Raw genomic sequence first — 25,196 nt, forward strand, 5'->3', positions numbered from 1 at the left:
CACTTAACTAAATATGCTAAAAATTCACCTAATTCTTCAAGGTTGCATTGAGCTAACTGTTGACCAGTATCTAAATTGTTTTGAAAATAACTGTCATTGAAAATCTGAAATGTAAATATGCAGATTTTGAAATATCTAGCTTTAAATGACCAGTGTTTAAAAAAATACTTTTGTGTACTTTTACTCCGTGCTTTTATTCTGTGTTCTTTGGTAAATCCTGTTTTCTTTGTTTAACTCACTCATTAGCCTGAGATTGTATACATGGACTGAGGAGAGAGGGTGGTGGTGGTAATATAATTCATGACATCTTTGAATGCAAATATCACGTGTATGTGCATGTGCGTTTATGGGAAAGTTTTCATGGCTTCTTTTTCACCCTTAACCAATGTAGAACCACTGAGTGAGTCCAACGCTGTTACTTTATAGATGAGAAAATTGGGGCATAGAGAGACTAGGTGATTCTCCATAGGTCATGGAGTTAGTAGCTGACACAAGGCGTTGAATTTCAGTTCCTAGTCTTTCTGAACCCATATCCTGCTTATTCTCTCAACAAGGTCATTGGCTGTCCCCATTCCTCTAAAATTCTGTTTGATTTTCTTGTGTCCTTAATTTTTCTTCTATCCCAACCTCAACATGCGGAGTTTTTAAAGCCCGGATCAGCTCCGTGGTGCTTTGTGACCGCCTGGAGGGGTGGGATAGGGAGGGTGGGAGGGAGGGAGACGCAAGAGGGAAGAGATATGGGAACATATGTATATGTATAACTGATTCACTTTGTTATAAAGCAGAACCTAACACACCATTGTAAAGCAATTATACTCCAATAAAGATGTAAAAAAAAAAAAAAAAAAAAAAAAACAAAACTTAAAAGAAATTACTTTACCATGTTTCACCTAGATCCCCAAATCGGCTTTGTTCTTTTTCCTCAGTCCTGATTCACCTGAATGAGTTCAGTCTCATCCTATCACCTATCAACAAAAAGCTGGTTTTGAAGGTTTTCCAGGATAGCAGTTAAAATTCACAGCCATCAAAATAATCCATATAAGGGGAAAATGGATTGTCAGCTACAGGGTGCTACTCAGTATCACTTTACATCATAGACCCTGGCCCTCTGTCTCAAAATTTGTTAGGCAGTGCCTAAATCAGCTGACTGAATACATTAAAAAGTGAAAAAATACCTCAGATAGAACAAATCCTTATTGACCGTCTTTGATGTATAAGCTACTGTAGTTAGTACTACAAGACACGCAAAAACGGGTAAGATAGAGTCATGCTCTAGAGCTTACAGTCCAAAGAAGGGAAAAGAAAGGCACAAATGCATTTAATAGAAAAAGATGTGTCCACAGAGAAATATGTATATAATTTATGAATCATGTGGTTAAAGGAAGACCTGAGGGTCTAGAAAAGCCTTCTAGGAAAAAAGGGACTAGATTGTAAAGAATGAAAACCACCTTCATGATATGGGTGGTGAGGTGGCTTTTGACCAATATTTATTATGTGTTAACTATGGAAGCATATGTACTCTACACTGCTCCTTCAAATCTAGTTTGTGGATTGTTCCATTCTTTGAGCTTTGTTGCCGCTCCATGACAAAATAAGTTTTATGCATTTAATTTCTGTTACTGAGAGAAGGAATTCAGAAACTCATACCTCTTTGAACTTGGTATAGACCAGTCTGGTTATTACTGAACTCATGTGCTTAGTCAATCTCAGCTGTGTGATACTTACACAAGTATCCATCTATGGGTCCATAACAGGTTGAAAAAAAACAAACTGTTAATTTACCACACATAATTTGAGAGTCATTAACTCTAGGTTATTCTTTATCTACCTGCATATCCAATTTAAGAAAGTTTTGTACATATTTTAGCAGTACACTGCTGCTTCTCCTTATTAATGTATTTAAGAAATCATCATTGCTTGCTTCCAACTATAGTATCCCGTTACAGAGCAGAGACATTCTAACTTTGTGACATTAGACAGTCTTCCAGGATGACAGCAGCACAAAAGGCATGTAGGAGGCCCAAAATGTGAACAAAGTAAAAGGCCGGGCTAAAGACAGGTGGAACAATAAGAAGTGGAGGAGAGAAAAGGGAATGCCAAGCCATTCGGTGTCTGGAAGTTGTTGGTAAAAATAAGTCATCAGTATGAAATAGGAGAGTCCATATCTCCACTTCATAATTCCAAAGATTATTCTTCAATGGGAAATTTCATCCAGAGGCTGGAACGAATCTGTTGTGTATTGCTATTTTTTTTGTTAGTTTACCTCTTTTATTTTCATTTTGTTGTTATTTCCTGTCATTGTCCCTATTTGGAAGATGTTCATTTTGGGACATTTTCTCTTCTTATTTCAGATGACTACACACTGCATGGCCCAATTTTCATTCAAGAACCAAGTCATGTAATGTTCCCTTTGGACTCTGAGGAGAAAAAAGTGAAGCTCACTTGTGAAGTTAAAGGGAATCCAAAACCTCATATCAGGTTTGTTAACTTAAAAGCATGTGTTCTCACGCATATACTTTCTGTTATTAAACAACCAATACTTATGGAGTGCTGATTACATAAAGAGCTTTTAGATAGGCGTCATTGGATATCCTGAGATGCTCAAGAGATGCTCGTGCTCATGAAAAGTTTAGTACCCAGCTTCTGTTTCTGGCAGTACCAGGAATTAAATATCCTGATTGACTATCTCACTGAAAGCCTTAACATTACTTAACAACATATTTTTTTAAAACACCTTTTTAAAAATGCATCAATAAACTGGCAGGAAAGAAAGAAATACTTAGTAAGTGGGTTTTGAACCCAGAGAAGAAAACTGAACACTGAAAGCAATTTTCACCTTGAAGAACTATGTGAACTGCAGCTTTGGATTTTGCAGTTTCACAGGGGACTGGGGTCACAAGAGAAAGCCTAGACTCAACCAGAAGGAGAGTCTAACATGTGAACACCTTCCAGAATAGACCCGGGACCCAAGGACTACATTCTTACAGTGAATATAACAAGAAGTAACCTTGCCTCCCAAAGGACTTAAAAGCAAAAGTAATTGCCTGTTTCAAACCTTGGTGTTAAGTCGTTTTAATAACAGATGAGACGCAGCTGAAAGGAGAATTAGTAAAGTGCAAGATATATCTGAAGAAATCGTCTAAAAGCAGCAGAAATGGATAAAGAGGTGTTCCTCTTTATCCAAATATGAGAGAGAGAGACAGAGAAAAAAGAGATTAAGAGAAAACGTTTACACATATCTAATCAGAGTTCCATAAGGAAAGGAAAAAAAAAAATGAGGCAGAGGCAATATTTAAAGAAAGGCTAAGAATTTCCCAAAGCTAATTAAACATTCAAAGCCACAGACTAAGTAAGCCCAGTGAATTTCAAGCAGTGCAAATAAAAGTAAAGCCCTGTCTAGAATTATCATGGAGAAACAGCAAAACACCAACCCTAAGACATGATCATTAAAAGTAGGCCAAAGTTGTAATACAGCTAACCTTCAAAGAGATGACAATTAAACCAACAGCTGACTTCTCGATAACAACAAAAAAATCAAGACAGAAGACAGAATCTTCAATATGCTGAGAGAAATTAGCTGTCAAATTTTTGTATGGCAGAAGTACTTTTTAAAAAGGAGAAGAAAGTAAATGTGTTTTCAGACAGACAGAAACTGAAGTTTGACTCCAGCAGATCCTTACTAGAGAAAATGCTGAAAGATATAGTTTAAGCAGAATAAGAATGATCCCAGGTATACTGTCTTAGATATAAGAAAGAATGATAAGTAACACAAATGGTAAAGGTTAATATTTCCACGTAAAAATCAATTGCACTAAACAATAAAAATAATAAAAACAATACTGTATTGTGAAGATTAAAAAAGAAAAGTTAAAAGTCATGACAATATTATAAATAAATAGAGAAGATATATACTGCACAGTGGATTATCCATGTGTTTAAAAAAAATGGAATAAAGTTAGATCCCTACCTCACAGGGTACACAAAGATCAAATCCAAGTGAATAGAAGACCAACATGGGAAATTTACAAAACTTTTAAAAGGAAATAGGCATACATATTTATGACTTTGGAGGGAAGAAAAAACTTTTCAATAATGACAAATAAGCACAAATCATAGAAGAAAATATTTAACTTCACTAAAATTAAGAATTTCTGTTTAGCAGAATATACTGGGATGGGTAAAATTATAAGCTTCCAACTGGGAGAAGATATGTTTAATACATATTATTTGCAAAGGATTAATATGTAAACTACTTAAAGAATTTCCACAAATCAAAAAGTAAAAAACAAGTAACCTAATAAAAACATTTCCAAAAGACTTGATCAGATACTTCTTAGAAAAGAATATCAAATATCTATTAATCATATAAAGAGATTATCAGTGTATATTAAAATATACAAATTAAAACTAAAACGACACACTCTTTCAAACCCACCAAATTGACAGAAATTTAGAGGAGCAAATTTAACGTAATATAAAATACATAAATATAACCTGGCATATTCATACACGGTAACCCCATGCAACAGTGAAAATGAATGAATTATAGCTACAAAAACATGATGGGTCACAGGAACGTAACTTTGAGTAGACAAAGCAAGTCATAGAAGAATGCAAAGTTTATAATCCCGTATTTACTAAGTTCAAAGGCAGTAAGATGGAGTAGTTGTTTAAGGATACTAACATACATGATAAAATCATAAAATCAAAGGAATGAAAAAGCCAAAATTCAAGATTATAATTAACCATTGAGATAAGAGTGATTGGAAACAAAATGGAAATAGGAGACTTCAAGAGTAATAATATTCCTTTTCTTAAACACAGATCTTTATTGTCTCGGCATCCTTTATATAATTTACATACATATTATAAATATTATTTTACCTCTATTCAGATTTAATGATGAAAACCTTAAGCTAATAACCAATATGTAGTAGTATATAAAAACCAAAAGAGTATATGGCACACGTGTCATAGTTTAGGGGAGGAAGAAATTGGAGTCACCCCGGGGGCACAGAAGTGGAATTTGAACTGAGGTCGGTATTGATAGTTTTCAAATTGGCAGAGGGCAAGGGACATCCCATACAGGATGGTAGTATTAACGTAGTGGAAATTGTTTTAGAGTTTAGTTTGTGTGCCCATTCATTCATCAAACATAGCATTACTCATCAGACCCCCCCAGTGTTTTTCAAACTGTGAATTCCAGGGTCCAAGGAGTTGACTCAGGAATTACCTGGGGTGAGTCATTATAGAGTTTCTAACCAAGATTCCATCATGGTAGGTCTGCTTTGAACTAGGGTATATATTGGGATTCTGAAAAATACATCCTCTAGGAAAGATGTTTAAACCACTACATTAAAGCAGCTGCAATGTTCCATCCTAGGTTTGAGGTATTCAAAGATTAATACACGACATACTCAAATAGTGTGCTTTGGGGGTCAGAGCCTGGAGGTGGAAGTACAGGGCTATGCTGGAAGTGTGAATAAAGGATGTCCAAGTTCTAGGGCATTCTGGAGAAAAGAAAGTCTGCTTCAGGATAGAGAGGGAAGGTATCAGAGAAAGTTTCACAGGAAAGGAGATATTTAAGTGAATTTGGAGGGCTAATGACCTTTTGTCATAGGGACAAAAAAAAAGAAGTACATTCCAGAAAGAAAAACAAAAAAAACCTCTCTAATGGACCATATAATTAGGGTGAACATGTAATTTATCATCCAAACCAGCACACTTCTGAGAGGAAAAGGCCACTGTTAATAATTATTCCAGGAGGACAGGTGTAAACCCAGCAATGTCCTGGATAAATCAGAATACGTAGCTATTCTCCCTATAATATGTTGAATTCAGGGCTAAATCAAACATTTTTAAATGTTTTACGTAGTAAAATAAATAAATAAATAAATGCAAGAGGCAAAGGTTCCTACATACATAAATGAGTTAAATGGCCCCAGTTTTTAATACATCGCCAAGTATAAGTTCAGATGTTAGCCATAAATGAGAAGAAATTTTGCAGCAGAATTTGGCAGGTGGCTGCTTTGTTTTTCCCCAAACTCTGACCTTTAATTAACATTGCTTTTGTAACATTGTGTTTCTAGATATACGGCTTGCTTTGTTATTAAAACAAGCAGAGGATCAGAAACCTATTATGTTTTTAAAGATTGCCAGGAAAAGCTGAGAAGAAAACTTTTAATCAAATGCACTAGCAGTTGGTTGCAGTGTACTTCACTTTCCTGTATACTTTTGGTAGTTTCTCTGTGACGAAATAGCTGATTGGTACCTGGGAGCTAAAAACTCCCTTTTGTAGAAGGAAAGAACAAGAGAAAGAATGGAGAGATCAGGTATTTTCAAACATCTTTCTGGCTGAACTTTTTCAGTCTTCAGGCTGACTTTGAGGGGAGGAACCCCTAGGAGAAATTCAAGGTGGGTTCTTCATGGGGATCTTCGCCATTACGTTTTCCCTCAGATGCCCCGACTGACCTCTCTTCTTTGTGTTTATTCCCTGAACGGAGCCTTCTCTTTTCATTGTTTCCTGCCCCTCAATTTTGTAAGGATTGACCCAGACCCAGAAAAACTTAAGAAGTTTTGACTTGTGCCCACTTTCCTTGTATTAAAGTTCCGGAAGGACATGTGACATTACTTATGGCTGTCAGCCTCCATTTCCCGATGGAAAGAATGGTCAAGTACTTGGTGGAAATACTTTTGCTGTGAAGTTTGTATTCAGCTTGGTTTGCAGACAACAAATTTCAGGTCAGAAAGGTCCTGCCCCTTCTTCGGTGCCAAGCTGAAACAGGGAACAAAGAGAGAGGGTTTTGCTACAACACATGCTATAGACAGCTTCCCAGCAAGGTCTGAAAAATGGTACCTTACAGAGCTTCACAGTGTCAGTATTTGGTTGTGCACAACCTCACTCTCTGGAGAGAATGGGATTGTGATCCCCTGAATAATTCAGAAATCAGCTTACAAGACTCACCCACGTCCTGGCCCTTGGGAAAATCTCTTTGTGTCAAATGAGCATCGCCTCTATATTACCAGTTCTTAAAAGACTCCTCAAACATTGAAAATGAATTGTGACTATTTTCAAGACTGTTTCAGTATCGGATAAGGAATTCAACGCAGTCCACATTCAGTTGGAATGAACAGTGACGGCATCGCAATAAAACTTGGTATAGTGCTGTGTAATGGAGACTCAACTGCGTTTCACAACAAGCGCCTTATTTTCTAAATATTCCGTTTTCCTTTGCTATTTGTATGTAAAAGCAGGTAATAGAGTAGAGTAACGGACTTTCTGCAGAGCATTCTGGTTGAGATGACGAGTGTAGACAAACCCACAGAGGTGTTCTCATTATCCCTACGAAGACTTTTCTAAAAAGGCTCACGGGATCCCATTCCTACATTCCGCTCTCTGCTTGCAGCTCACATTAGATTCCAGCTTCCTCTTTGAGTTCTTACACTTGTCATATTAAATTGCTCGACTCTCATTTGAAGTGAGAGTTGTGACAGAGATGTGACCAGCTGACTCAAAAAAATGTCTAGGGCAGGCAGTCAGCCCTGGAGATTCATGAGCATATAGACCTGCTAGGATGTAACCCAGTCGTTCTCTTTTTATTGCATATTACTTTCTCGTCTGTGTCAGAACACAGAGAGAATTACTGTCAAGCTTAAGAGCAATGTCAGTTTCTAATACCCATCTTCTTATAAAAAGACACTTAAAGAGCTATGTCCCATTTCCTGATCTGGCCCACCTTTCCCACGCCTCATGTTTCCGTATTTTCACCTTTCAAAGACATAGACGTGAACAAACGTACACTGCTGTGCTGTGGTGGGCTAGGATGCTTCTTAAATTGTGTATGCTCAAAGCTAAAATATCCAGCCAAGAAGTAAAATATTTAGTGAAATACCACAAGCCTTTATTGAGCACACGGAGTGTCAAGTTCTAGGTTACCAAAGGGAGACTACGAAAGTGATATAGGCAAATTATCTATGGTGAAGGCAGAATTCCCACCTAAACAAGTAAGGGGAATTCTGTAGGAGCTTGGGGGAAGCTTTGATTTATCTTGACTAGGAATACTGAGGAAGACTTCATGAGAAGAGGTGTAGTTTAAGATTGACTTTGAAGTGTGAGAGACGGACGTCTTGGTGGAAAGAAAGCACTCATTCTTTAAACATGTTTCTGATGATACCCAGTATCCAAAATCTTGAAACTGACTGGCCTTCATTTTTTTCATTTCAATGCTTTTACATTATGCATACCAGCCCTAGTGCCCCCGAATGTTATAAGAGGATACACAATGAGTATGTATATACATGCACACATTTAAAGAGTGTTTTTTTTTTAACCGTTTGAAGGAAATAAGATCACTGTTTCTCATTCTTTACTCCTGTTGTTGCTTCCAATCAATTTCCTTTATGGTCTAGTGTTGCCTTATTTTTGGCCTCCCAGTGGGAACGCTACTAGGAGACGGTTGATAATTCAGATACTCCGACTATGCTATATTCATTACCTGTTATTTTATGTAGGATTGTGGGGAAGGAAGAGAAAAAAAGATAATCGTTGTTTTGTATTAGTTCAAAAGTTTGTACGTATTAAAACAACTTACTGAAATGCAGTTTGGTTAAAATAAGGTCTCTCTGGAATGTTATTGGCTGTTTAAAAAAAAAAAAAAAGGAGATCTTGTTACTAAAGCTTTTCTGTTTAAATGTGTGAGTCCCACTAAAACTGATTTATTGGGCCAGGCCCTATACTCAGATACACAGATGATCCAAGTAAACAAACAGAAAAGCAAGAAAACCCTCTTTGTGTCTGTTACCTAATGGCCTGATCTACAGTTTATTGGGCTGGTTGATTGATGTTTGAGTGCTGGTAGCTAAGGAGATCTTCAAAGTGATCCCTGGTGAAGGCTAGTTTGGTTCCTAAGATAACTCTAGATCAATGGAATTCCTCTGCTTTGTAGTCAGCCATTTCAGTCATATTAAGGACCAAATCAAAGCAACTCTGCAATTTCATCAAATACTCAGCAATCTACCGGAAAAGGGTGTATTCTATCATCTGTATAGACCCATTTAAAGAATGATGGCAAACCAGAAGAAGGACTTTTACTGAGGAGTGCTATTTGAAGAAAGTTGTACAAGATGCTATGGGAAATTTCCAAAAAACAAGTGTTAAAATTTTAATATCTTGTTTACTTTAAAAGGACGTGCTCTTTTAAAGCAAGTGTATGCATCTATGTTGACACCATTGCTGGGTAGAGCTTTTCTAATTTTTTTTTTTTACCATGGTTAAAAAACAGTCACAGATGATATTTCATGCGATTCATAGTTTTTATGTATTTTAGACAACTCAGAATTATTGATTAATATTACAAGGCTTTATCTACTGGCATTTTTATACTATAGGTGGAAGTTAAATGGAACAGATGTTGACATTGGTATGGATTTCCGCTACAGTGTTGTTGAAGGCAGCTTGTTGATCAATAACCCCAATAAAACCCAAGACGCTGGAACGTACCAGTGCAGAGCAACAAACTCATTTGGAACAATTGTTAGCAGAGAAGCAAAGCTTCAGTTTGCTTGTAAGTAGCAATTATATCCTGCTGCAAATGTGACTTTGAGTTTTTGTGCCTTGTACCAATCAGCCTTTAAAACAGTTTATCTTAAAACACCAAACAGATTTTACTTTGTCATGTTGCTCTTCTTTACCCTTCTTTCATATTTGCAAAATATCTTTCATTGTAGGGTAAACTGTAAATCTGAATGGGAAGATGTATTCTTCTGCTTTTATAAGGGTTGAGATAGTTTGACTGTATGATAATTTGGTTATATGATGCTCTATACACATAAATTCACATACACTCAAATTTATACACATATAAGTTTACATGTACAACAAATTACACGCACATACACACACACACACATTTTAAAGCGAATATGTATAAGCAAGCAGTTGAATTACCAGTAAGTTAATAGTCCGTGTGACAAGCGATTTAGCCATAAAGCTCACAGTTGGAAAAGAAAAAAGCTTGGTAGTCTCTTAATCCTATAATTCTGTAATACTTTTACTTATTTGAAGGAAAAGGAAAAATTTAAAAGCAACTGCAAAAAACAAAAAGTAAAGGCAATCAAAGCTTTACCTTTTATATTTGTGGTTTAGAACATTTAAAAAGCAAATTGCCGTCTTTCAGGATTACCAGCTAATGAAAGTTCATGAGCATGTGAAAGATAGTGGAATTTAGAGATCGCAAGTTGAAAATAAAATCCACAGGCAAGAGCAGTGAGTACACATTTGAGTATAGACACCTTGAAGGATTGATGTTCAGCTGTATTTTTAAGGGTTCATGTATTTGCCTGTGATTATATATTTCCTTGTGTAAAATCCCAACTCATATAGCAGTGCATGAATGTCGAAGCTTTCCTAATTACAAAGTCTGTTGGCAGTAACGCTGTAGGGTATTCTCATTAACAGAATCCTCTCCAGAAACTCAATATCAAATATACCTAATATTCAGTACTTAATTTCTTATTGCTGTTTGGTGGCATTTTGATTAGTTGAGAAATGAATTTTCTAAGTATTAGGTATATATGGGATACCAGGCTTATTTTCTTTGTGAATGTCTTCTGCAGTAGTCTTCCAAATAATCTAAGGTGAGCAGAAAAATAGGAGGATATGTCTGATTGAGTGCTACAGAACCAAAGTGTTTATTTCTTTTGGTTTAACACAAATGTGGTATCTATATTTTTAACAAATAGATTTTGTTGGATTCATTTTAGAAAATAATCATAGACTCTCAGAGTAGGGAAATCTCTGTATTCAGTTACTCTTGTACTTCATTGATTTTTGGATTTCACAGTGTAGGAAATTTTTTTAAAAACGGTAACAATAACAGGAACAGAAAAGAGATTAACATAGCATTAACAACCTTTTGCTTTTCTAATTTATGACATTTAAAAAACAAATTACTAACTTTTAAGGCTCTCCTTTTGTAGAAGTCCAGGCATTTCTACTACTAAAAATATTGGAAAGATAGAATCTCATATGCAGGGATAGTCATTTAAATAGAATAGTTTAGCCATAGTAAAAGCTCTACCACTCGTTTTGTGGTTGAGGTGCCTGAGTTTGGAATCCACCCTGCTTATCCCACTTCTTATGCGTAACATCCTGCCACCCTCATAATCGTCCGCTGATAAGCATTCAGCTTGAAAAATTCTGAAGATAGAGAGCTCACCTTTTCATCACAAAGCACCCTGACCTGTGATTGCTGTACTTGTTCAAAAACACAAAATCAAGCACAATATCTCTTCCTTAAAATTGGGCTAAGTATGTAAATCTCTATCACCTTCACTCCCAGTGCTTACTCCATGATTCTGGTTAGGTTCAGACACGTGAAAATATGTTCATGTCCCTTGTCCCAGAATTCTTTTCTTCTCCAGGTACTCAATCCACAACCATCTTCTTCACAACACAATTTTATTCAATTATCTATTAAACTGTGACCCTATAGAAATGTATGTACCCAACTCTCTGCGTGTGCCTTGACCTTGCAGAGGACAATGGGAACAGTAGTATCCCACAATGTGAGCTTCTCTTTTGATGAATGGGGCTGACATTGATATTCACTTTTTTTTAAACCCCCAGTCTCATATTTCAACTTTTTTCATATAAAATTAGAGGGTTGATTTTTCATGAATGGCCATTAATCCAGAGCTACCCAATTGTGTTATTTTAATACCTAAATTCAGAATTTTATATTTACTCCTATTAAATTCACCTTCTGTGTTGTGACCCTTTGTTCCATCACAGTTGAAATTGTTTTAAATCTTTTTTAAAAATCTGACATATTGATTATCCTTTTACTTCAGTGTCAGCAGAAAATGTGATAAGCGTGTGTCCATTCAAATAATTGATACAAAATGTTGACCGGGACAGGGCAGCCTGCCAGTAGAGAATGTCCAATAAAATGAGATTAAATTTATAAATCAATATCCTTCACCTACTCGTGTTCAATTAGCTACACATTTACCCATACATACTATACTTGAACCTCAGTATCTCCTACTTGTTCTTAGAGTAATGAGAATCTTTGCCGGATGCCTTGCTGAAATCAAGATGGACAATTTCTACAACATCCGCTTGTACCTGGTCTCTGTGAATCTTGTCTAGATCTTCCTTAACCATTTATCATAAAACAGCCAGAGTAATCTTTTAAACATGTAAATGAGACCATTTTACTTTCCTGCTTTATGCCTCCTACTGCACTTAGACTAAATCTCAAATTCATTACCATGGCCTTGTTTTCATTTCTCAAAAATGACAAACTATCTTTCGCACCAGTCCTTGATACTTTCACTCCCTCTGCCTTATTTGCTTTTTTCCTGATCTTTCACACGCTCACTTCCTATGATCCTTAGTTCTCAATTTAGGTGTGACCTCCTGAGAGAAAGTTTCCATATCACCATGTCTAACCTAAGAAGCAGTTCCTTCCATTTCTTCTCCTGTCTTCTGCCTACCTTTTTGTTGCCCTCTACTTTTCTACATAACAACATGGTTTTCAATCATTAGGACTCACTATGATCTGGAATGATTTTGTGTATTTCTTTTTCCTCATTATTTGACTTCTATGATAGAATCTAAGTTGTAAGAGAGGTGAGGCTATCTTGTCCATCCTTATATCTCCAGAGTCTAGAATAATTTATATGTAGGAATAAACAAGTTGCTTTATTAATTGCCTATTCAGTGACACAACAAAGAAAATATATGTATAAAGTTATTTTGGGGGAGGATATATTTTTTTTGGTAAACCTGCACCCTTTCTATTCTAGTCATTTTCTGGAGTCTAGCATTTTGATCGTTAACATATAGTTTCTAGACCTTTCTTTTCTATCCTTTTTAAATTAAAAAAAAAAATTAAAAGACATTGCCTCTATTCAAAAATCATTTTTAATTGGTTAGAATAAAATGTTTTTCTTCATCGATATAAGGTGGAGCATGACAATGACATCTTTTAAATGTTACCGAGTAATTGCTTTCTCCCAAGCATTTTCATAATCATTGAGGGAAAAAGATGTTGCCTTTTGACCATACTTACTGAACTATAATACACAAGTAAGAATATTTCTTCATTTTTAATCATATGATTTTATGGCTGAAACGGACCTTAAAGGTTTCCTGGCCTGTATCTTAAAATAAAAAAAAATTAAATTAAAGATTGAAGTTACTGAATTACTTGTTATTTACATAATTAATAAGTGAGAACCAAGGAATGGCAGCTTCAGCTCCTATCCAGCATACCTTGATTTGTGTCTACATTAGACTCACTTTGATTTATAAGGAAAAAAAATCCCTTCATCTTTATCTAACATGTTACACCTTCAAATCTCATTTATATACCTTCTGTAACTTTATCCACACGATAATTTGATAAGGTAGACATCATTTATGATTTATTTAAAAAATATTTTTATACTGCTTTTGTAGACAGAATTTGCTAATCTCTTGTATTTAGCATTTAAAAAATGAATTAATTCACATAAGCAAAAAATCTAATTAATGGAGATGATGCCTCTAAGAACCCCCGCTTTTCTTAGGACAGAAAACTTTCCTTGATTAAACAGGCATAGCATAATTGAAGTCACTCTTGATAAGGTGTGGACATTTTCATGAGCATAGAGTATTGTAATGTAATTTGGAGCACATTTTGTTTTCAGTCCCCTTGCAATATTAAGCCAGGGTCAATCACTTCTCTTTCTGTCATTTAGCCTGTTTCTAATAGTAGACTACGAATGCCCCTTCTACCATCTAGTCCTACTGTTTCACCTTGGGCTAGCAAACTTGATTGATTAATTTACCAGGGTCTACCCAGCGCCTGGCATTTAGTAAACTTGCAATAATGTTGAATAAATGAATAAGTTATAAGGATTGGATGTTAAAGTCATCAGGCCATGTGTGGGGTATGAGTTGAACCACTGCATTTAAGGACTTTCTGGCAGTCCTTTGGGAGTGCTTCAGAGGTAGATGCAAGTATTTCCACCTTGAGTTTGTGTAGAAGACAATTGCCATCCTACTTCCAGATAAGGGTATGTGTTGGGGCATCATATGTTAAAATATGCCATCAAAGTTCACTTGTATCCTGAAAACCTGGCGTGAGAGTATACATAGCTTCAATGAAGTGTTTAGGAATAGCTTTCCTTTAACCTCCCCTTCTCACAAGGGGTAAAGCAAGTTGAATGTTCTTTAACTCTTACGTAGGTACCTGAATCAGAAGATAAGGCCAGGAGTAGAAGGAATTTCAGTTCATTACTTTCACTGCTTCATGGTGGGGATTTTTTCAGAGGCTGTGTCTATACAGAATGAAGTGCTACAGCTCTGTCACCCTACCTACCTACTTCCCAGCCAAGCATCCCAATCGAAATCTGCTTGAGAATCACCTTACACAATTAGGCAGCAAGGCAATTTTGTTCACTGACATATAGATGTGGATTTTTTTAAGTAAGTTGTAATCTACACTTACACGCTTATAAAATACCCAAGTCACTATTTTAAAAATTTGTGAATGTGGGCTTGAGAAAGTGAGATACTATATTGCCTAAGTTTAGATAGAATGGAATGTTGTCCATTGCTCCATTCCACTTTATGTGTCTTATAATGTTGCTAGAACTGAGACATCTCATCAGAGCCCTGGGGATAACCATACTTCCCCCTTAGGGTGTTATGAAGATTAAATTATAAAGCATATACAAAAGCCCAGAATAATTCCTAGCATGAGAAAATGATGAAAAAGCTGCTTCTGTATTTTCCTTCTGTCTTTTCTTCTCTTCCTCTCTTTCCCCCTCCTTTTTCTGTCTTTTTAAAATAAGAATAATAACTAACCTTTATTAAACACTTAGGTATAGGGGGTAAGGGCACAAGCCCTGAAGTTAGGTTCCCTGGGTTGAAATTCAATTTATCCTGTAACCCTATGACCTGGGACAAGGTTCTTCTCTCTGCCTCAGTTTCTTTATCCATAAAATAGGGTTAATAACTCTACCTCCTTTATTGTGAAGATCACATAAATTAATATTGCCTAAAATTCCTAGATCATTGTCTGGCACACATTAGGGGTTAATAACTGTTAGCTATTGTTATAATTTTTATTATGATTTGATTACTCTAGGTCGGAGATGAGGCTAAGCATTTTGGAAGCGTTATCCCATTTAGTTCTCAACATAACCCAAGGAAGTATAGGCATTATTTTTCTTTCATAGGTAAGGAATCTGCAGATTAGTGAAATGAGATAATTTTCACCAAGGGTGCAGTGGAAGGGAGAGGACCCAGCACAGGAATCTGGCTACCTGACTTTTGAGCAGGTGCTCATTACATGGCATTTGACATGCATAGTTCCCTCATGACAGCTAAAACTACACTTTCCTCGTGGAATTCATGTTCAAACTATAGATTTGGGTGATTAATAAAATGTTTCTTTTGTAGACACAAACTTGGATTTTTCATTGTGTTTACAACCTTTCATATAGTACATCCATCATTAGTTTGTTTTTAATTTTTTAGTTATAGGCTTCCTGATGCTGTCATAATGTTGATTTGCTGTTAATATCTAAAACCATAATGTTGTGTACCAAAATTATGCATACATTTGTGGCTCGAATTTTAATATAATTGGTTTCAGATTCCATAATGAGAATAATTAATAACAATATTTCTGCTCTAAAAGTTAATATGCAAATTTCCAGTTTATTGCTAGTAGGTTGTAAAACATTCTGAATATTGATATTTTATGATAAATAACTGTGAGTTGGCAAACTTTATATCCCCAAGCAGTAAATGACATGTTATTATAAGTCTTTTTACTCCTGTATTATTCCTCCCCCACCTGTGAAAATAGATGTACTTTAAATGTAGATTGTTAAGAAGGGCTTCCAAGAGACTAATCCAAAAACTCTCAGATTTTAGCCTGTCAAACTGATTGCTTCATAAACATTGTTTGGGGCCTTCTTCCTGGAAGAAGTTCAGCTGTTTTATAACAGTTCAGATCTTCAAAACAGAAGACTTAATACTACTCATCTCCTGCTGGGGACAACTATAATTCATACATAAGTACCTCCAAATTGCTTACGGTAAAATTAAATCACTTAACAAACTCAAGTCGCCTGCCTGCTGTAGGGAAACTGGCATGGTCTTGGCTGTGGGTGAGGTGGTGTTCTTTTGAAGGAAGCGATGGATATGCTGATCTCTGTTGGTACCTCGCATGAGGTGGGAAAAGAAACTAGATTGGTACACTCTATTCAAACCCTGCATGTGTACCTCCTGAGCTTGTATTATGAGGAAGGGAATAGAAGAGGAAAAGGAAGAAAAAAGAAGGATGAAGATGATAAATGAAAGGGAAACTTAGGTGCAAAAACCACCTCATATTGGCCTTCTATGACCTCTCTCTCTCTCTCTCTCTCTCTATATATATATATATATATATATATATATATAGAGAGAGAGAGAGAGAGAGAGAGAGAGAGAGAGGTAACTCAATAAACCAATCCATTCTGAGATTAATTTTGGTTTACCAGTTATGTGCAGTCAACAATTTTTATGGTGAAAATATCACATTGATGAACAGTAGCTGATCAGATAACATCGTTGAAAAAGATCTTTCTTATGGGTACTAAAGTAAGCCTTGTCTGAGTTCTCCTTAACTTAGGTACCCTCTGACAATTGTGGTGATGATGGTAATAAAGATTAATATATTAAATTTAGAATGTTTTACTGTACTCCAACTGGGGCTTTTGTCAATCTGGTTTCTTTTTGTTGTTGTTGTTGTTTTTGCGGTACGCAGGCCTCTCACTGTTTTGGCCTCTCCCGTTGCGGAGCACAGGCTCCGGACGTGCAGGCTCAGCTGCCATGGCTCACGGGGCCAGCCGCTCCACAGCATGTGGGATCTTCCCGGACCGGGGCACGAACCCGTGTCCCCCGCACCGGCAGGCGGACTCTCAACCACTACGCCACCAGAGAAGCCCAGCAACCTGGTTTTTGAGTCTTGATCATTGCAGTTATTCACAGTAAATTTCAATTTCATAGCCAAAGAATAAAATGTGCAATCAGAACAATAACTGGGAGTTTGATAGATGGCCAAACTCAGGACTGACTTGACTGATTTTTAATTAGGAAGGCCGGCTGCTTAAATAGGCAGACTTTTGTTTCTGAGCAATAAAATGTTGGTGGACGACTGTTTGGATAAATAATTTGTGAATATTTAGATGAATTAAAACTTGATCAACTAAGAAGTATTTGAATTGCAAAGCTGCTAACATTTATCAATGAAGGGCTTTGATCCTCCATGAAAGAATTAAAATTTTCTCATTTGAATAGTTAGAAGAATTCAAACCCAAACTTGCTGAGTTTCTGAAATAATGTTTTTAGTAGGTATTGTCTGCTACTTACCATAGTACTAAAAAGAATGGTGACAACTGGTGTCTGTTGAGAATTTCATAATGCAGAACTAGTTAGCACATAGGTGTGCTGTTGGTTCTTAGTGGTGTGGGCAGTTGTGAGATGTGGTACAAAGAGTTGAAATTCACAAGTACACAGCATTATTCTCACTTGTATTTTTTTTTCTGTCTCTTCCACAAAACCTGTAATGTACAGATGCTAGTTAATTGTAGCTATCCGTTTATTAGGTATATTTCCTTCAGTCATCCTGCAGTCCAGTTTGCGGTCTGACAAAGAGTAGTTCATGACTAAGTCAATGAAGTATAGAGAATTTTTAAAAATTCAGGTGCATTCTTAAGAATACAGTACACATTAAAATTGGCAACCAGGACCAGATAGGTGTTTATACAGGCTTGATGAGTCAGGGCTTTAAAAGAAATCACCAAGTTAAAAACAATTAACACTTCGTATCTTTTTTTTAAAGTAATGTTACTAAAATGTCATCCCTTTTTGTTTTATTGTTGGAATAATTCAGTCACTAAATATTAAAATAATTTTGTTTGGTTGTCTTGCAAGTTTAGTTTTTAGACACTGAGGATCAAATCTGGCTGTCACTGCGCTGTAAGTTTGAAGTTTTGGTCTACCATCAGTTAAGTGTCACCAGTTAGGTGAAAGAGGCAGCAGTTTTTGAATGGGAGAAGGTGTCGACTTAGAGAACACTCTCATTGTATCGCATTCTTTTTCAAGAGTTTTTATGTGAGAGATTATGGTTCAAATTCAGAATCTAATTGACCACCTGTAGTGGTTAGAATAATAATTTAGTACAAGATACATCCACCTAGAACCTGTCATTGGGAAGACTTTGTTGGCAAAAATGGAAAACGCTTTGGAAAATTGCATTATACCAAGAGGCAACGAATGATGAGTGAAAACACAGTTGTGGAACAAATTGGAAAAACGGCTCTTTAGAGATGTAATTAAATTAAAGATCTTGAGATCATCCAGAGTTAAGCATTTGGACCCTAAATCCCATGGCAAGGTCCTTGCCCAGGCGTTGGTGGTATCGTGGTTAGCATAGCTGCCTTCCATGGCAAGGACTTTTCAGGAGACAAAAGAGGAGACACACAGAGGAGAAGGCACTGTGACCATGGAGGCAGAGGTTGGAGAGAAGAAGCCAGGGGGCTCCAACGATTGCCAACGGCCATCGTAAGCTGGAAGAGCCCAGGGAGGATTAGAGCCTTGGCAGTGAACACAGCCCTGCCGACACCTTGATTTCAGACTAATAGCTTTCAAAATGTGAGAGAATAGGTTTCTTTTGTTTAAAGCCACCAAATTTGTGGTAACTTGTTTATGGCCACGGTAGGAAACTAGTAGATCTTTAATTTCCTGACCACCTTCATCAAGGAAAAAATAAAACCACCTAGGAGTGAGACCGAGGTCAGGTACTTTTGTAACTGAGCTGTATTAGGAAGCAAAGTACTGAGAGGGACGGCCTTGATTAAATGTGGAATAATCTGGGCAAGTTTTGTGTCACGCTTTGTATTTTCCTCTGGGGAGCATAAAAGGGGTTTTAATCTTTGTGTAGTATGATTTGATGAAATACTGGAAAAAGATAGTACTCTGCAGAAGTTCAGAGTAAGCTTTTCTTTTTGCCAGCACATTTCTGCCCATCTCTTGGAATAGCCCAGTATAAAATAGGTGGAATTGACCCTTTCTCCATAGTGTAATGATTTGAAGTGATTCTGAGTTGTTTTTTGGCCCCTAGACCCTCTCTCTGGACTTTTTTTCTAGGTCATTTTCCCTGAATTTGACCTTTTTGTCTGGCACTCTGAAGTCCTAGAAACCAGCTATTATCACATTTAGAGTATCTGGCCAACCTGTGTCTGTAACAGTTCTACTGTGGTCTCTCATGCATTGTTACGATTCGTGTTATGACATTTCTGGCTGCAGAAAGAAGCCCCTGTGCTATCAAGGGCCCGATTCTGCTGCCTTCCCAATCAGCACCTTTCACTGAGTAGCCTCTAATCAGAACAAGCCAGTTGGCTCCTAGTGGACATGTATTTTATGCACCACGCTGGCTGGTTTTTACTTCACAGCTGTAATATGTGGTCCCTGGAGAGAACAAATGCTTTAGGGTTCAGAGGTTAAATCTCAAACTCAGGAGCATCATGATAAGGTGTGTGTGCATGTGTGTGTGAGTTCATGTGCGTGTGAGTGTGTGTGAGTGTGTCTGTTTTTCCAAGAGCTAAATTATTCTGTTAGATATTTTACCAGAGATGCAATTCTGTACTAGCCGCTAAACCCTTGACGGATGGTGCTGCCAGTCGGTAATCTATTCCTGATATGTGTATTTAGGGTACACACTAATGATATTTACAGTGTTGATCTGCTGCGAAATATTTGCATTGTTGTATATCTTTAGCGTTTCAATTTTTTTTTTCATAGCATTTACTTCTCTCCCACCCCAAATTCAATGCAGTCTTGTGCTGTGAGCAGTGTATTAGCTTGACCTCATAAAGTTTAGTTTAATTATGCCTTATAGGCTATCTTTTAAGCAGCCCAGATTTATTTAATAGGGGTTAGGGGATGTGAGGGAGTCAACAAATGGATTTTCTTAATTTTAAGTTCAGCGATTGCTTTCTCCTATTGTATTCAAACGTTACCACCCAGAGGACAGGTACTTATGAATAGGTGCTGAATAAATCCTTGTGGAATAAATTAAGCTGAATGAATATATGAATCAGCCCATGTAAAAATATAAGAGAAACAGAAGTGCCTTGGCCTTTACTACCCTATGAGGTACTGTTTCCTCTAAAATAGTCTATTTCCCTGACCTGAGTACTTTTTTTTTAGTGTTTCTCTTTTAAAAAACAAAATTCGTTAAAGCGTTGCCTCTGACTTCCAGTACCATCTTTCTTCAGCAACAATTTTATTAAGATATGTCACATACTATATAATTCAACAGTTTAAGATGTACAATTTAGTTAGTTTTTAACCTGTTCACAAAGTTGTATAACCATCACCACTGTCTAGTTTCAGAGCAGTTTCATCATCTTAAAAAGAATCCCTGTACTCGTTAACAGTCATTCTTCATTCCGCCCAGCACTGGACAACCAGTAACCTAATTTCCGTCTCTATGAATTTGCCCATTCTGGCCATTTCGTATAAGTGGTATCATGCAGTATGTGGCCTTATTTCACTTAGCATGATGTTAGCAGGGTTCGTCTATGTTGTAGTGTGTAACAGTACTTCATTTCTTTATATGGCCAAATAATAGGCCATTGTATGGAAAAATACCATTTTGTTTGTCCATTCGTCAGTTGCTGGACATGTGGGTTGTTTCCACTCTTTGGCTGTTCTGAGTAATGCTGCTGCAAACATTGATTTACAGGTTTTTCAATGTGGACACATGTTTTTATTTCTTTCAGGTATCTTCCTAGGAGTGGAATTGCTAGGTCAAATGGTAACTTTATGTTAACATTTTGAGCAGCTGCCAAACTGTTTTCTAAATTGGCTGTGTCATTTTATAATCTACTAACAGTGTATGAGGGTCCCAATCTCTGCATATCCTTACCAACACTTGTTATTGCCTGTCTTTTTTATTTTAGCTGTCATAGTGGGTGTGAAGTGATATCTTGCTCTGGTTTTAATTTGCATTTCTCTAAGGGCTAATGATATTGAACAACTTTTTATGTGTTTACTGACTGTTGGTAATATTGTCTTTGGAGATATATATATTCAAATCTCATGCCTGTTTCTTAATTGGGTTGTTTGGCTTTCCATTATTGTGCTGTAACATTACTTTATATATACTGGATACAAGTTCCTTATCAGATACATGATTTGCAAATACTTTCTCCAGTTCTATATGTTGTCTTTTCAGTTCCTTAACAGCGTCATTTCAACTACAAAGGTTTTCATTTTGATGAAGTCAGTTTATCTAATTTTTCTTTTGTTACATGTGCTTCTTTTGTTGTTTTAACGTCTTTATTGGAGTATAATTGCTTTACAGTGGTGTGTTACTTTCTGCTGTATAACAGAGTGAATCAGCTATGCATATACGTATATCCCCATATCTCCTCCCTCTTGCGTCTCCCTCCCTCCCACCCTCCCTATCCCACCCCTCTAAGTGGACACAAAGCACCAAGCTGATCTCCCTGTGCTATGCGACTGCTTCCCACTAGCTATCGATTTTACATTTGGTAGTGTATATATGTCCATGCCACTCTCTCACTTTGTTCCAGTTTACCCTTCCCCCTCCCCATGTCCTCAAGTCCATTCTCTACGGCTGCGTCTTTATTCCTGTCCTGCCCCTAGGTTCTTCAGAACCTTTTTTTTTTTTTTTAGATTCCATATATATGTGTTAGCATAGGGTATTCACAATCACGCCGGTTAGAATGGCCATCATCAAAATATCTAGAGGCAATAAATGCTGGAGAGGGTGTGGAGAAAAGGGAACCCTCTTGCACTGTTGGTGGGAATGTAAATTGATACAGCCACTATGGAGAACAGTATGGAGGGTCCTCAAAAAACTAAAAATGGAACTACCATACGACCCAGCAATCCCACTACTGGGCTTATACCCTGAGAAAACCATAATTCAAAAAGAGTCATGTACCACAGTGTTCATTGCAGCTCTATTTACAATAGCCAGGACATGGAAGCAACCCAAGTGTCCATCAACAGATGAATGGATAAAGAAGATGTGGCACATATATACAATGTTACATGTGCTGTTGATGTCATATCTAAGAAACCATTGCTTAATCCAGAGTCACAAAAATTTACTCCTATGTTTTCTAATAAAATGTTTTGTAGTTTTAGCTCTTGAGTTTAGGCCTGTGATCCATTTTGAGTTAATTTTTGGGTATGTTGAAGTTGGGATCCAACTTCATTCTATTTAAATTTTTTCAAATGTATTCTTTTGCATGCGGATATCTGTTTGTCCCAGAACCGTTAATGAAGAAATGATTCTTTTTCCATTGAATGGTCATGCACTCTTGTCAAAAATCAATTGACTCTAAGTATAAGAGTTAATTTCTACTCCATTGATCTATATGTCTGTTCTTATCCAGTACCACACTGTGTTGTTTACTGTAGCTTTATAGCAAGTTTTGAAATCAAAAGTATCCATTAATAGCATCATAAGGTCAAAGAAATATATATATATATATATATATATATAATGCATATTAACTGTAGACTCCATCTTACTTTCCTGTAAGCAAAGCATATTGCCTTTGGATGTGTTATATAAAATTTAAAATTGATAAATTCGGAGCTATGTAAGCTTAAATAACATCACATTTGGAGCCTTGACAACCTAATTTACTGTTTCCTCAAATTTGAGGAAGAACTCATTTTTTTTCTTACTTCTCAGAGTCTTAGTTCTGTTTTCGTCAACCTCTCAAGGAAGAATGCTTGCAATTTCTTACGAGCAATCACTATCTTACAGGCCAGGCAAACTCTAAATCCACAGAGAAATAATTTTCTCTAAGGCATCGAAGTCCTAGGATAACTACTGAATAAGCAACCAGACCATTTAACATTGGCCAGCGCATCTCCACTTCTAACTCTTCCAAAAACTGTGTGGAGGTAATTGGTGTATATTTGCACACCTTAAACGGTCCTTAGTGGGTTTTCTCAGAACAGAGAATACTACTGACCCAGCGTTTATTTTGAAATGTCAGTTTTCTTATCTCCACTAGAGTAATTTATAATAAGTGATTTCTCCTAAATTTGCTAAGACCTTACAACCCCCACGTTGCCTTCGGAGCTGACATTCTCTGTATCTACCACCGAAAGGCTGTGTGACCTTGAGAAAGTTTCCACACTCCTCTCAACACCAGTGTCCTCAGAAGAAGCATAATGATAGTATTTTAAAATTGTGAGAATGAAATATGCCACGGAAATATAATTTGTATGTTTATCAACATGCCTTTACCTGTTCATGTACAGAATGTACATTGATACATGAATGCTGTGCTTTCTTATCTCCTTTGTCTACAAGTGCTCCGGTACTTCATCTGCAAACGCTCCGGTTCTAGGGTGATTTTGTCTGGCCCTCTCACTGGTCGGTGTGCACCCTCCAAATCCAACTGTATTCACGTTTTTACATTTTACTGAGCATTAAACATGGAAGATGTTCCAAGGTTTCAAAAACAGTTAGCAATTGGTCTCTCTAAGATACTAAGCTTCATTATACTCTAAACAACCATTGATCCTGCATATAATTCAACCTCAGTAATCACAACCTGAGATTTCTGCTAAGTAATTATTTATACTATTAGGAAATTATTAATCCTCCTGCATAGTTGAAAAATTAAGTACCTTTGGGAAGTACCACCACATCATCCAAGTACATGTGTTGCAAAAAATTGAGTTATCAATATTCAGTGTGGAGATTTCCTTTGTGTGTTTGTTTTTCTTTCTTTCCATAAATACTTAACGAATACCAACTAGGTAGTAAGTGCTGTGTTAGATGATCAGGAGCACATCAATGCACTAGACAAATATGAAACTTACATCCAGCAGGGAAGACAGATACTGGAGACGTAACCTCAAGTGTGGTGAGTATTAGGAAGGTTGAAGTCTTGATTTCTAAGGAACAAAGGACAGAATAAGCAGCAGCGGAGAGGGAATGGAGCGATGGCCTGAAAGTGGTGTTTGTTTATAAGGTAGTTGGTTAGATTGTTGTTCAAGGAGAGGCAAAATGGAGGGGTGTGGAGAAAAGAGCAAGGCATTTCAGCAGAGGAGAAAACACAGGCTGTATATGGTGTTCATTAGTTCAGAATTTTTTCGGAGTATCCACTCTTTTCTGGGAAAGGAAAGAAAACAGGACCCAGTCCCTCTTCTTAGAGTTAACATTCTAACAGGGGGCAGGGGGTGTTCATCACGTCATTACACAAGAAGTATGTAATCATCCACTGAGGTAAATGGGAAAAAAATGGTTTTGGTACTTTGACATAGACATAGAACATAGACAGATGGTAATTTCCCCTGAGGAAGGGACTCTAATTGAGATCTGAAGGATATGTAAGGACTCAAGAGGAAGCATTTTCCAGACAGAAAATACAGGATGTGCAAAGGCACTGTGGTAGAATAGAATGTGGCACATTTAGGGGAATCAAAGAAGACCCACCTGTATGGCTGGAGTACACAGAGCAGAAAGAGGTGAATACAGCAGAGTAGAAGATGGTGATAAGGTGTGAGTAGAGTGAAGATTATTTATTTATTCTGCATTTTACCTCAAGACCTTGAAGTATATCTGTTTACTGGCTAAAGATTAGCAAAATTCTCATATACGTGCTTCTGTAAAACATGCTCAGTGCCTTGAAATCTACATCATGTTCAGTACAGTGGGAGCTTTCTGTAAGTCCAATCATCAGTTCACACATCCCCAACCAACCACCTATAATAACAACAGGAGGTAACAATTCTTCCCTGATTTGCATGTTCCAGGCAGTCAAATATGAATTGTCTTTTAATCCTGTCTCAAGTCTAGACACTGGTACTCTCGATATTCCCATTTTACAAAGGAGAGAGCAGAGGTATGAAAAAGTTAAATGACTAGCCAAAGTCCACTCAACTAGGAAGTTGAAAGGCCAGGAGCAGATTCCAGGTCATTTGACTTCAATACTTGCCTGATTCATCACTACACCATACTGTCACTCTTTTATTTCTACTGCAGTGAAAATGCATCTCCATCAGAGGAAACAATTTGCCAAGAAACTCCAAACTGAGTTTGGAGTGTGATACTAATAAAAGAGCCAGACTCTTTTTTTTCTGGATGTCA

At 36.8% G+C, this 25,196-nt stretch overlaps 1 protein-coding gene across 1 annotated transcript in view; it reads left to right on the top strand.

The window, feature by feature from the left end:
• The first annotated feature begins 711 nt into the window (after positions 1 to 711).
• The window catches only part of CNTN4 (contactin 4), a 324,243-nt gene continuing 299,758 nt past the window's right edge, over positions 712 to 25,196 (top strand). Inside the window, exons 1-2 of the mRNA XM_022572532.3 lie at positions 712 to 2,478; positions 9,388 to 9,563. Of these exons, the coding sequence (XP_022428240.2) occupies positions 2,198 to 2,478; positions 9,388 to 9,563 (457 nt within the window). The 5' untranslated portion in view covers positions 712 to 2,197. The remainder of the gene's footprint in view (positions 2,479 to 9,387; positions 9,564 to 25,196) is intronic.

This window comes from Delphinapterus leucas, chromosome 10 (assembly GCF_059928025.1).
Source record: "Delphinapterus leucas isolate spDelLeu-1000000601 "Yukka" chromosome 10, BTC_Dleu_Yukka2, whole genome shotgun sequence".
NCBI lineage: Eukaryota > Metazoa > Chordata > Mammalia > Artiodactyla > Monodontidae > Delphinapterus > Delphinapterus leucas.